Below are 12,955 nucleotides of genomic sequence, written 5' to 3'. Positions count from 1 at the left end.
GACGAACTACAAGCACTTGTACCTCCTTGATGTGAACACCCCCAACAAACCCGACAAGCAGTTAAATCCCACCCCTTCACAGTAGAGATCACTAGGTATAAGAAAGCCTTCTACTCCAATAGTTTCTTCCCCAGAACTACTAGACTTTGGAACTTGCTTCCGGGTTTCTGCTTTCCCAACTGTACTGACATGCAGAAGTCCAAGTGTAATGTGAATAAACATCTTACCACTCATCTCCCTTCATAATACCCCTGCAACTTATGTCCCCGATAGTAGCCCCCTACTTCAAAGTGGCACTGTGCCTTGTTTGGGGTGAAAATTGAATTAAAAAAAAAAAAAAACTGCCAACCAAGTTAAGACTTTACAATGCATTGATAGTTCTTATCACTGTATAGTGAAAAACATTAACTATACTGGCAGAGCGTGAGAGAAAACTCAATGTCTTTGAAAAGAAATCCTTCAAGTAATTTTGCAAGATAGACTAAGAAATATGGATATCAGTAAGAAGTGTAATCTTAACAGATTCCTCAACAATGTTATTCAAAAAAAGAGATTAACATGGTTTAAATGTTTCCTGGCTACCAGATTCCAGTTATGTAAAAAAAAAAAAAAAAATCATATCAAGAAGATTTCATTCAAGCAAAAACAAAAGGAGAACCACCAAAGAGATTGGTTGACCAGATATGAGTTGAGATTGGCATTGCATTCCTACCAGCTGAAAGACTGAAACAACGGCCCAAAGCCATAAGTGACAGGATTTTGTTTGCAAGCATGTGGCAAATCATACATAGATAGGAAAACAATTGAATAAATTTATTTAAATGTACAGCATTCAATGAATACAGATAGATGTGGGATAGATATTAATTTTTCACAAAGGTTTTTCTATATATTTTGATCACACAAAATACATGTTAAAGTTTTCCTTAGTTTTAGGATTGAGTTATGTTTGCAAAACACTTTGTTATAATTATTAGTATGGAATACTTTTGAAAGAAATGGTAGAGAATGCACGCATAATACATTTCAACCTGTTGCAATGAAATATAATATATATGAGACCACCCGTGACCCCATTAGGTCAGTATTTGTTATACATACATTAGTAAATATAGAATTGATTAACTTTGTAATCTTTGTGAAAATATAATTATAAAACCAAATTTATAGGGGTTCACAAAATCAGAATATATTATGTCATAATAAACCCTCTTTCTCTTTTATTTAAATTCCTCTCAATAGATTTCTTATCATTTGCCCTGCTATTAGCTTTTCTCTCCACAATCTAAAGTCGATACAGGTGAAATGTGTGCGGCCACAAGCAAGCAAGATAACAAACATGAGTTTTTATTTATATATAACGAAGTTTGTGTGTGTGTGTGTGTGTGTGTGTGTGTGTGTGTGTTTAGCCGCATCACAGTTGCATGGTTGATCTAAAAGCAAAACTAATTGCAGATTTGGAATCCGCACCTTCCATTTTATGTCCTTATGAATGTTAGAAGTTCTCGAACGTTTTTAAAAACTCATTAAAAATATGTAAAACGAATATCAGAAACAAATGTTTCAATATTTTTATTGTTCCCTTTTAGTTGACTGAACAACTACATTTCATCATATGTATTTAATGCTTGTTTATCTGGAAGAAAAAAACTTTTTTTTTTTCACTAAAATTAGATAAAAAATAGTTGATGAGTGTTCATTAATATATTTTTCATTTTAATAAAAAATAAATATTTTATACTTGTTTATTTTAAATGTATGTAGACAGCTAAGAAAATCCCTACAAAGGACACACATTTAAGTCAGATAATGACAAAAAAGTTTTTCTTTGATTTGTGACTATTCTAGATAAAGCATTCACTTTTAGTTGCAATAATTTATGCCACCTTTCAGGGTTCGAATCATTTACATTTGTTTAAAAAAATATTTAATAGTTTTTAGCTTTCCAATTTTGGTTATCAAATTCAAAAACAGTTGAGAACCCCAGAATAGAAAAAATACTTCTAGTATGTCTATGTGTGTGTGTGTGTGTGTGTGTGTGTGTGTGTGTGTGTGTGTGTGTGTGTGTGAATAAATTTGCATATGGCACAACGGTATTGGAGCACTAGATAATTAGTGGTAGCATAGTAGGTGTTTATTATTGTAGTGACATTTCCTCAAACTTTCAAACCTACAATCCATCTCTGCTGAGATGTTGCTACAGCCAGGCTCTCTTCTATGCACACTCTACACATTCTAAGACTGGCTTTATAATTAGGGGCTGCTTTTATAATTTCCCAATGTGTTATTTGATCGATCCTGTGTATATCCTTCCTTTCGCAGATGTGTGTGCATATATATGCATCATTCATGGTTCACTTCTATTTCTGCAAATGCAGCTTCAGTCGGGTGATTTTTCAAATGCACTGTGTATCGTGTGTCTTTTATCTGCCATAAATTGGTACGTCATCAGCCTATAAATCATAAATGCATGCACACATAGAAGAAGAAGAAGAAGAAGAAGAAGAAGAAGAAGAAGAAGAAGAAGAAGAAGAAGAAGAAGAAAGGTGCACATGAAGACAATCATACGTGCCTATGAATATTTTCCCTCTGGCGACAAGATATACACATACGCTCACTCACAGAGTATTATGAAGAAAAAGAAAATATGGAACATATTACTACATTTACATATTTTTTACAAGAGTAAAGCATAAATGAAAATTCTACTTTTCGGTTGGATTGCAAAAAGAATGTTATTCTCGTATAAGAATATGGTAAAATATTCTGATGCTAAGAAATATGGTAAAATCTTCTGAAAATAAAAAATCTCCAAATTCTCTAAAGTGCTGAGTGGAAAGAAAAGAACTACAACAATGAAGAGAAGTATTAACGGCAATAAAATACGAAATGGACTTCAAAATATATCAGGCATGGAAAGAAAAAGAAAAGAAAATCAAGACATTTTTTTTACCATCGTTAGAATGTTGTATGAAAGCTAAATAATAGAATGAGATTTTAGTGAAGTCAGATAAGAGAAAATTTTCAGTAAAAAAATAAATACCCAGCTCTCTTAGCCTCTTATGTAATTATTTTAGCCCAGAATAGGAGAGGGGGGTACGCATGTTGCATTTTCAGTCAGCTGGCCTTATTTCACCATTTAAAAGTTCATATGTGATCACTTATCTTTCGGGCCAACACATAAGAGGGGTAAGTTTTTCTATATCTTTTTTTTTTTAGTGTCCAGAACATTAGACATGGAGTAAAACCTGACCCATCAAGGCATTTATTCTATACACTCACCCAAGAAACGGATGTGTTTTCCTTTCCTTGGACATCAGAGTTTGGAGGCTCCATATATTAACCTTCATCTAACAGGCATAACCCATTATATCAGATAGAAGGGGGAAGGAAGATAAAATGTGATTGGTTGCATTCTCTGCTCTTCATAAGTACTTGCTGTTATGATCTGAGAACTTCAAATTGTACTCTTTATTTAATCCACCATGGTATACTGCTTTCATTCGGCATTCTATGCCTTTTATCAGCTTGACAAGAAAGTTTTTGCGGCTTTTAACTTTGAATTCAGATGAACATATTTTGGCTCAAACAAAAATTTATTAATCGAAATAAGCATCATTAGAATCAACCCACGCTTTTGCCAACACAAAACAAGTGTATTGATGCCAGTAACATAAAAATCTTGCATTCTTGTGGCAATGAAGTCACTGAAGGTGTTTTTGATATTGCTTACGCAAGTTGTTGGGATGGTTGAAAAAGTGGTAGTTGGTAGGTGAGAGGTCTGGAGAGAGTATGGTGGAGGAGGCAGAGTTTTATAATCCAATTCGTTCAACTTCTGCAGGGTCGGTTTAGCAACATGTGGTCAGACATTGTTGTGGAGGAGAATTGGTCCTTTTCTGTTGACTAATGCTGGGTGTTGTTGTTGAAGTTTCTGATGCATTTCATTCATTTATTGACAGTACTTCACCGCCATAATGGTTTCGCTTGCATTAAAACAAAAAAAAACTGTAATGGATGAGACCAGTCACAAACCACTAAACACTCAGCATTACCTTCTTTTGGTGCAACTCTGCCTTCGGGAAGTATCATGGAGCTTCGTTGGCATCTAACCACAGCTGAGCATCACTGGTTGTCACAAAGAACCCACTTTTCATCACAAGTCACAACCTGATCAAGAAACAGGTCGTTCTTGTTGTATAAAAGAAGGGAAGATGACACTTCATAATGGTGTTTCTTTTGATTGTCATTCAATTGGTGAAGCACCTATTTATAAAGTTTTTTTGTATTTCCAATCTCTCTCAAGTAGTTGGAAATCGTCTTATACATTACGTCTAATTCACAAGCAAGTTCTTGAACAGTTGTGTGTGGATTTGTTCCAACTAAAGCTCTTAATTGATCATATCAACATCCAATGGCAGACCACTACATTCATCATCTTCAAGACTCTTGTTGCCACAACAAAATTTCTTAAACCACCATTGTACTGTGCATTCATTAGTAGTTGATATTGCGAGCTGTTTCAGCAGCTTATCAGCCTAGCTTGAATTGAAATCAGAAAATTGATCGAATTTGCTTTTTTTCCATTAAACATTCTGAAAAGAAGATATAATTGTTTTAAAACGATTGTAACTTAAATGATTAGATAGAGCAAAAAACACTCTTTAAAATGATACATAAAGTAAAGGTATTATAATGAAAGCTTGCTTGAAAATACATCATTCGAAATCAAAATTTAAAAATCCCACAAGAATTTCCTTTTCAAGCAAATAGATATTTCATGTTTCCTTAAGTGTTTTCATTAAAAATTGAATTCACAACCTCAAGAAAGAATACATTCTGGAATATTGCTTAAACAACACTATTATCCACTAGTCATGTTTTAAATAGCAAGCACGGTTTAGGATTATGTTCCCAGGTTCATATATATCCCACAGAATAGTTAATAGAATTCACATTCCCTTCTGCAACCCAACCATATTTGTTACATATAAACTCCAGTTTATATGTAACTTGATCACCAAGTTTTAGTATCTACTGTTCAGTAGTCTTTTTTATTGTTGCTCAATATGTTTCAAATGTGTAGTTTTGTATTGCAAGCGTACCTGGATACAACTGATTTTGGTTCTTCTTCAGTTTGTGAATAGTCTGAGGATTGTTTTCATAGACATTAGCGGGGGGGGGGGTTACCCTGCGTTACCCGGGTGTTTAGAGGTGTGTGTGCTTTGGGGGAGGGGGGGTAATCAAAACATAAGAATAAGCGAAGTAAATATTTTTAAATATTAAATAGTAAATTATTAAATATTTTATATAAAATAAATGTTAAAACTTTAAAAAATCGAAAAAAAAAAACTAACATAAGGCAAACGAACGATGTTAAATGTAAAAATCGGAAAAACAAAAACAAAAAAAAGAAAATGCGAATGTGATGGGGAAAAAAACAGAAAAACCAACGTTAAAACTTCTTTAAAAAATCTGAAAAATAAAAACAAAAAAAACATAGAACGTCAAAAATGGCTTAAATAACCCTGTTTCAATATTAAACCTTTAAAAATCGAAAAAAAAAAAAAAAAAAAAAAGAAAAAGACATCTCACACCACGATTCAAACCCAAAACCTTTAGATAATGAGGCCGCGCTCTAATGAACTGAGCTAAGACCACGTTGACAAAATTAGGTTGATTTTTTTTTTTTAAATATTTAAACTAAATCATGTTCCGACGTCATTTGCGCATGCGTAAAAGCAAACTTGTCATGAGAGGACGGTTTTTGCTGACCCCTCCCTGTAGAAAACTGATGATTTTAGGGTGAAGGAATTAATGTCTTTGGTCAATTTTTTTATATTTGTCGGGCGAAGGATGGAGCTTTAAAATGATACCAATCCCGTGAAAATCCGTGACCCATGTCGAAAGCTTTTGCAAGACATACAAACACACATACATACGCACATTTTCGCTTTTATATATACAGATTATGTGTGGATAACCTACAGATAAAAGAGGAAGGTAATATACATAGAATATGAAATATGAATATGAAAGGGAGGTAATATATACAGAATATGAAATATGAATATGAAAGGGAGGTAATATACACAGAATATGAAATATGAATATGAAAGGGAGGTAATATAAACAGAATATGAAATATGAATATGAAAGGGAGGTAATATACATAGAATATGAAATATGAATATGAAAGGGAGGTAATATACACAGAATATGAAATATGAATATGAAAGGGAGGTAATATACACAGAATATGAATATGAATATGATAGGGAGGTAATATACACAGAATATGAAATATGAATATGAAAGGGAGGTAATATAAACAGAATATGAAATATGAATATGAAAGGGAGGTAATATACACAGAATATGAAATATGAATATGAAAGGGAGGTAATATACACAGAATATGAAATATGAATATGAAAGGGAGGTAATATACATAGAATATGAAATATTAATATGAAAGGGAGGTAATATACATAGAATATGAAATATGAATATGAAAGGGAGGTAATATATACAGAATATGAAATATGAATATGAAAGGGAGGTAATATACACAGAATATGAAATATGAATATGAAAGGGAGGTAATATAAACAGAATGTGAAGCCCATTTAGCATCACACATCCTTTTGATGAGATATTCATTACAAGTGTCCTTCTATATCATAAAATGGCAATAAAACTAAGATTATTCAACATTCATGACTGAAATTAAGTGAACAAGTCAGACATAGACTGAAGTTTATTTTGAGATGAGGATTGATATTATTTGAATTATTCAGACTACTGTTAATGAGAATACCACTCAAGATGAGAACAGTAGTCTAAATAATCTAGATAATATAAATGAAGTATATTTGTATCAAATATGGATTGCAGTATTGTGAATTTTGTTAACAATTCCATAGATGCCATTGTTAGCTTCTTTTCTTTTTTTTTTTTTTTAAATAACTAGTGATTTTTTTTCTTTTCACACTGGATACTCTATACTAATGATGTAATGATTTAGTTGTTAGTATTAGCATTGTTTTTAATTTTTTGAGTTATCTGCTTCTTCATGTTTCCAATATTTTCATCTTTATGCTTGCTCAGAGAGGTCACTATAGTGTTGCACATGCATTGATTCTTTGTCATTTATGGACACTCAAAGTGTTTTTTTCTTCACCAGAAAATCACACTGATGCAAAACATAAAAATCTTCTCTGACAGTTGCTGCAGCAGCAACTTATCCTTAAAGCAAAAAAAAAAATGATTAAAAAAACTCTTCAATCTGTAGTTTTTAATGTCATGAAGAAACTTCCTGTCAATTTTTATTAACCTGGTTGTAAAGATGGTAACAGTGTTAAAAGGTGGACATTATTCATTGTATTTGACTGAAACTCGATACCTCTTTAAAAAAAAAATATTTGACACTAAGTGAGAAGACTTATTTTTGTTTCTAAATAAAGCAATAATTTTCAAACAAACAATTTTCTAAATTTTTGAATTTCAAGTATCTATTATCATGCAGTAGTCTAATAGACTAACAGTAGTCTAAATAATACAAATAATATCATCAATCCTCATCTCAAAATAAACTTCAGTTTATGTCTAACTTGTTCACTTAATTTCAGTCATGAATGTTGAACAGTTTTAGTTTTATTGCCATTTTATGATATAGAAGGACACTTGTAATGTAAAGTTCAGTTAATCAACGTTTGTTTCCTTGAGGCTTTTTCCGATATACTTTAATGATACTTTTGTATCATTAAATCATGTGTGATTTGAAAATATTACTTAGTTTTGGAATGGATTATGTTTGAAAGAAATTCAATTTTAATTATTTTAATAAACTGTAAATTTTAATTGACTGAACAATCACAAATCCCTCATTTAACTATCAATGTATTTCTCTTGTCCTCTATCACCATCTGTGGATTCAACTACTCTCTCATTTTTATTAATGTCTCTGTGAGCATTTAGAAAAAGAGTGACTCTTTTCAGCTCATTTGCATAGTGATTGTTCACATTGTAAGTATGTATATAAATTAAACAATGATAGGATTCTTTACTTCTATATTATTCATTATAATAATAGCAGTAAGAGACTTATCATTTTTTATTGTGCAAGACAAGTGTTTATTAGTTTATGAATTGTCAAATGAAATCCAATTGGAACAAATAATAGTAGTGGTGGTCTACTATTCATATATATTCCTTTCATGTGTCTCTTGACTTAATTTAGATTCTTACATGAATCAGTCAGGAGATGAACTAAAGACAATGAATGTTGTAGAATATTTAAAATATTAATGCATCAACTCCATTCTATCACAATCATCTGCTGGTTCATGTAGAATAAAAAAGAAACTTATTGACATACAAGCTTCAACAGGCATCCAGTTGGCAGACAAATTTTTGACTGAAGCAATATTTATACACTAGAATGTGCACTTAAGGACTAGAAACCAAGCACAACCTATCCTAGATTTTTATCATTTTACACCATTTAATACTCCTGGTGGCCATTAAGAAAGAGCATTCCACACCGGCTAGTTAGCATTTTGTCTCACCATCTGTCTAAATTATTTTTTAAAAAATTATCCTATGATCTGCTCTGTCAATTATTGCTTAGTATCACTTAACATCACCCAACACACCTTACTCTATAACAAAATACAAAGAGGTTCTTTTTGTTTCTTCTAGTTGCACACTAATATTGAATACCATTTTTCTTTCTTTTTTTTTAAGCTCAGTTCTCAGATATCAATTCTTCTTGGGCTAATAATTGATTTATTTATGAATTATAGGGATGCTCTTTTAAGGATCTTTCCTACTTTTCAAATTTGGAGCAAATAAAACAGTAAAGAATAATTTACATCTTCCCAATGGACCACTTAATTAGATTAACTGCATTAAAAGTTATTTTTATTGTGGTCTTTGGTTTTGACAGATTCCAGGAACAAAATTGATCTGATTGTTATTTACAGCAGCATCATTAGAAGAAGATGCCCTATTATTTTCTTCATATGAAAAAATGTGTAACCATGCCAAGGATATCTTATTTCGATTTTGAACACTATGCTATTTTCATAAGAACATTTTGCCAACATTTACTTCTATGGAGAAGTATCCTGTCAGAATGTGCTAACAAAAACAAACCCCAATCAATACAAGGGTTTGTTTTTGTTAGCACATTCTGGCATCAGGATACTTCTCCATAGAAATAAATACTGGCAAAATGTTCTTATGTAAATACAGGGTGGAATGATAAAATTGTCGCCCTAGAAAAGATGACATTATTCCATTTCCATTTGATGAAAACTGGTTTTCTTTTGTTGTTGTTGTTGTTGTTGTTGTTGCAGACCATCTACTAGTTGGCCAGTTGTGTACAAATCCCAAGAGTAATAGAAACCTTCTATTATGTTTGAAGTGACATAATGTTCAATGAGCAAGATCGGAGATGTGCCGATGTACAATGCTCTCTACCGATCCAAGTTATGACAACAGGACCATTGCTAGCACCCTCAAAATGCAAATCTGAATGGTTCAACGCATACCCAGGGTGATGAAAACAAAGTTTCCGGCCACGGTTATGGTATTTGGTGTGGTTTCAACTAAGGATCACACCATGCCACTTCACATCTTCGAAGTTGGCTTGAAAGTTAACACTAAAGTGTACCTGAATGTGCTGAAGAGTGTGGTGACCCCCTGGTACAATTAGGTGCCCGCTGGCAAACCCTGGGTGTGGCAGCAGGACTCAGCACTGGCCCGCAAGTCCAAAGAGACCCAGGCTTGGTATCAGAAGGAGTGCTACGACTGTGTACCCTTCTCTCACTGGTCACCTCATCTCCTTCAACCTGAACCTGCTGGACTACTTTGTTTGATCATACATGAAGAACATCACAAATATGACCTCCTACAACACCAAAGCCAGCCTGATCGCCACCATCTGCCAAAAATTCGCCAAGCTCCTGCCGGCACTTGTGGAAAAGGCATGCTTCTAATTCTAGGCCTGTATCAAGATGGTGATTGAGGCTAAAGGCGGCTACATTGAATAGATGTCAGCTCTACTACATAATCAAGTTATCTCAATTGATTTTTTCTAATGAAATTTTAAAAATAAAGCTGTAGTGTTGTTTTCGTTTGAGCGACAATTTTATTGTTCTACCCTGTAACATACCGAAGACAATTGAAGGTGGTTTCTAGTAGGCATTCAAACTTTCTAAACTCTATTCAAGTTTTCCATAATGTACTTATATGCAAATACTGCTCTATCGTTTGATTTAGATGTACATAGCTATGATGTCATGCTATTAACCAGAGAATTGTGTCGCTTTTGAGCTGTGTCTACATTCTTCAATAACGATTCATTGAAAACTTTAAAATGTTACCAGCAATTAATAGGATTGTACACTCATCTTAATATAAACTAGCTTTATCCGTGCACAGTTTTCTTTTAAATCCATTATCTGAAGCCACATAAGAGGCAGCATCAACAGAAAACTAAAAATAAAAGTTTGTCAATATTTGTAAAACTAAATATTACAATGATACTTATGTGTTGTTATTCTAGAGCATTCGATAACCTCTGCTTCTTTTAGTGATTTCACTTTATACAAAGTAGTTGAATGTTGTACAATGGTATGGTGGAAGGAGGAGAAGGATAGTCTCGTGATGTCATTACAACATTAGGAGAAGCCATGTTGCTGCAAATAATTGTAAACTTTGATCTTTGATTTTCATTGACTCACTTAAGTGTAACAACTAACTATTTACTGCATTTCTAGTTACATTAGTAAAGAGGTTAGAGCAAAAGTATAACATCCATTAAGATTTATGAACATGCCAAAGCAGTGAATAAAGTTTTTATTTTTAATTATGAAGATTTGCTATTCATTTGTAATTGAAGCTCTCTTTCATTTTGAAAGCACTGTCCATTATTTTGCATTTCTTTTTGTAAAGAAAGCAGCAAAATCATTTGTCACTATTCAATATAAATTCGTGTATTTTTTATTAATTTTTTAGCTTTTTGGCTAGGGGCAAAGTGTAGTATCCGTTTTCTGTCTTTTCTGTGTTTGGTCAGAGGAGAAATCTTTCAAGACTGAGGCAATTTTTATTTTTATCTCAATCCAGAGGATTTCTTGGGGGGGGGGGTCTCACATTAAAACTCAACTGTTTATAATTTTATCCTTCTAAGAAATTAGACTATGGTTTTAAAATAGTTAATGACAACTCAGAAAATGCACCATTTATACACTAAGTATTCTTGCACTGTTGATAGTTGTTGTCAAATTTTCCTTGCCACTGAACTTAAGCAATGCTGGCAAAAAAAGGGTGCACTAAGCGAAAGTGCAATGTAGATGTTTGCAGTCATTGATACAAAATTCAATAACATGAATAAAAATGGTTTAATTTTTACTTTAAACAGTATTATACATGAGTCATCTTGCTTAAATGCATCTTAAAACACTTATAAGTGCCAGAGGTTTATTTACTGGTAATGCAAAACTGCTTCTAGCCTGTTTCATAAGAGGAAAGACCTGATTCAATGCTAACGGCCTTGATTTAATGAAATACTCTTAAAGATCGGACAGAAATCCGGTGCCAAAAGTTGAAATCTTAAAACAACACAGCAGACATCTCAAAGATCTCAATATTGAAAAAAAAAAATGAATATGAAATGCTAAAATAAATAAAAACGGTAAACAAACCGTTGTTAAGTGGGGAATTCAATTGAAAAGACTTTCTCAAGTGTAAATAGCATAAACAGATTTGGAAAATAAAAATAATAATAATAAGAAGAATTGTGTTTATAACAGATTAAAAACATTTACATGAGAAGGGCCAGTAAAAAGAAACAGATTTTTTTTTTTAGTAAATCAATAACAAATAAGATATGTGTGTGTGTGCCTATAAAGTATGTATTTTCTTTACAGTATATTACAATTTTATCTGAAAATTAAATCACGGTGAAGCAAAAGCAAAAAAATAGCAAAATAGAGAAAAAAATCCCAAAACAACTAAATCCTCACAAGAGCAGCAAACATAAACATAAAATTTCAGTCAAAATGAAAAACACAAAGAAAAGGGAAAAATAAAAACAAAAAACGAAGAGAAAAAAAAAAGTGTAAAAAGAAAAAAAAAATGGAAAATGGAGTGAGAATGAAAAATGGGGAGGATAAAAATAAAAAAGGACAAAATAAAAAAACAAGTGGGATGAAAAAAAGAGGGAAATGAAAAAAAGGGAAGATGAAAGAAATGAGGAAAATGTAAGAAATGAGGAAAATGTAAGTAGATAAAAGAGAATGTAAGTAAAACTATTTTAAAAAGGAAAAGAAAAGACTGAAATAAAGAAAAGAGAATGAAGATATTAAAAAAAATTGAAAGAAACCTAAAATCCAAAGGAATACAAACGTATGAAAAAAGTAAAACAAAGAAAAACAAAATTGAGGAAAAGGAAGTAATGAAAAAATAAGGAAAAAAAGGACAAAAGAAACCACTTACTTGGACACAAGCTCAACTGCTTGTGTGTTGGATCCTTCTCCAATAATACTCTTAATGTAATTCCAGACATCTTCAACAGCTTTTGACCAGTCTTCATTATATTCATCTGTAGGCTGGAACTCAGGCAATTTCAACAAAAGCAACTGGTTACCAATGCCAACAAGATGTTCTTCAGAATTCCAATAAGCAGAAGGCAAATCTACAAAAAAAAATAACATAAAATATAAAAATTTCATTGCTAAATTATGTTGAAAAACATAAAAAAAATTAAATTATGCATTATCCTCATCAACCAAAACCTTATCCATCCAGCACAGAAATGAAATTTTACATGAAGTAAATCATATTTGTTAAACTGTAAAATTGACATAAAAGAATTATCATAACTTAGACCTACAGGTTTCTAAAAGGAGATCAATAAAGAAGTTTAAAGATTCAATGAAACTAGTCATAG

General features: G+C 32.1%; 1 protein-coding gene across 2 annotated transcripts in view; it reads right to left on the bottom strand.

The window, feature by feature from the left end:
• LOC145252654 (germinal-center associated nuclear protein-like) overlaps positions 1-12,955 on the bottom strand; it is a 662,650-nt gene that overhangs the window by 260,449 nt on the left and 389,246 nt on the right. For both annotated transcript variants that reach the window (XM_080112417.1, XM_080112418.1), the window contains exon 23: positions 12,502-12,700. In XM_080112417.1, the coding sequence (XP_079968543.1) occupies positions 12,502-12,700 (199 nt within the window). The remainder of the gene's footprint in view (positions 1-12,501; positions 12,701-12,955) is intronic.

This window comes from Euprymna scolopes, chromosome 29 (genome assembly GCF_053919585.1).
Source record: "Euprymna scolopes isolate OS-2025 chromosome 29, ASM5391958v1, whole genome shotgun sequence".
Taxonomy (NCBI): domain Eukaryota; kingdom Metazoa; phylum Mollusca; class Cephalopoda; order Sepiida; family Sepiolidae; genus Euprymna; species Euprymna scolopes.
Note: the sequence above shows the minus strand (reverse complement) of the source record. Positions and strands in the feature narration are given on the sequence as shown.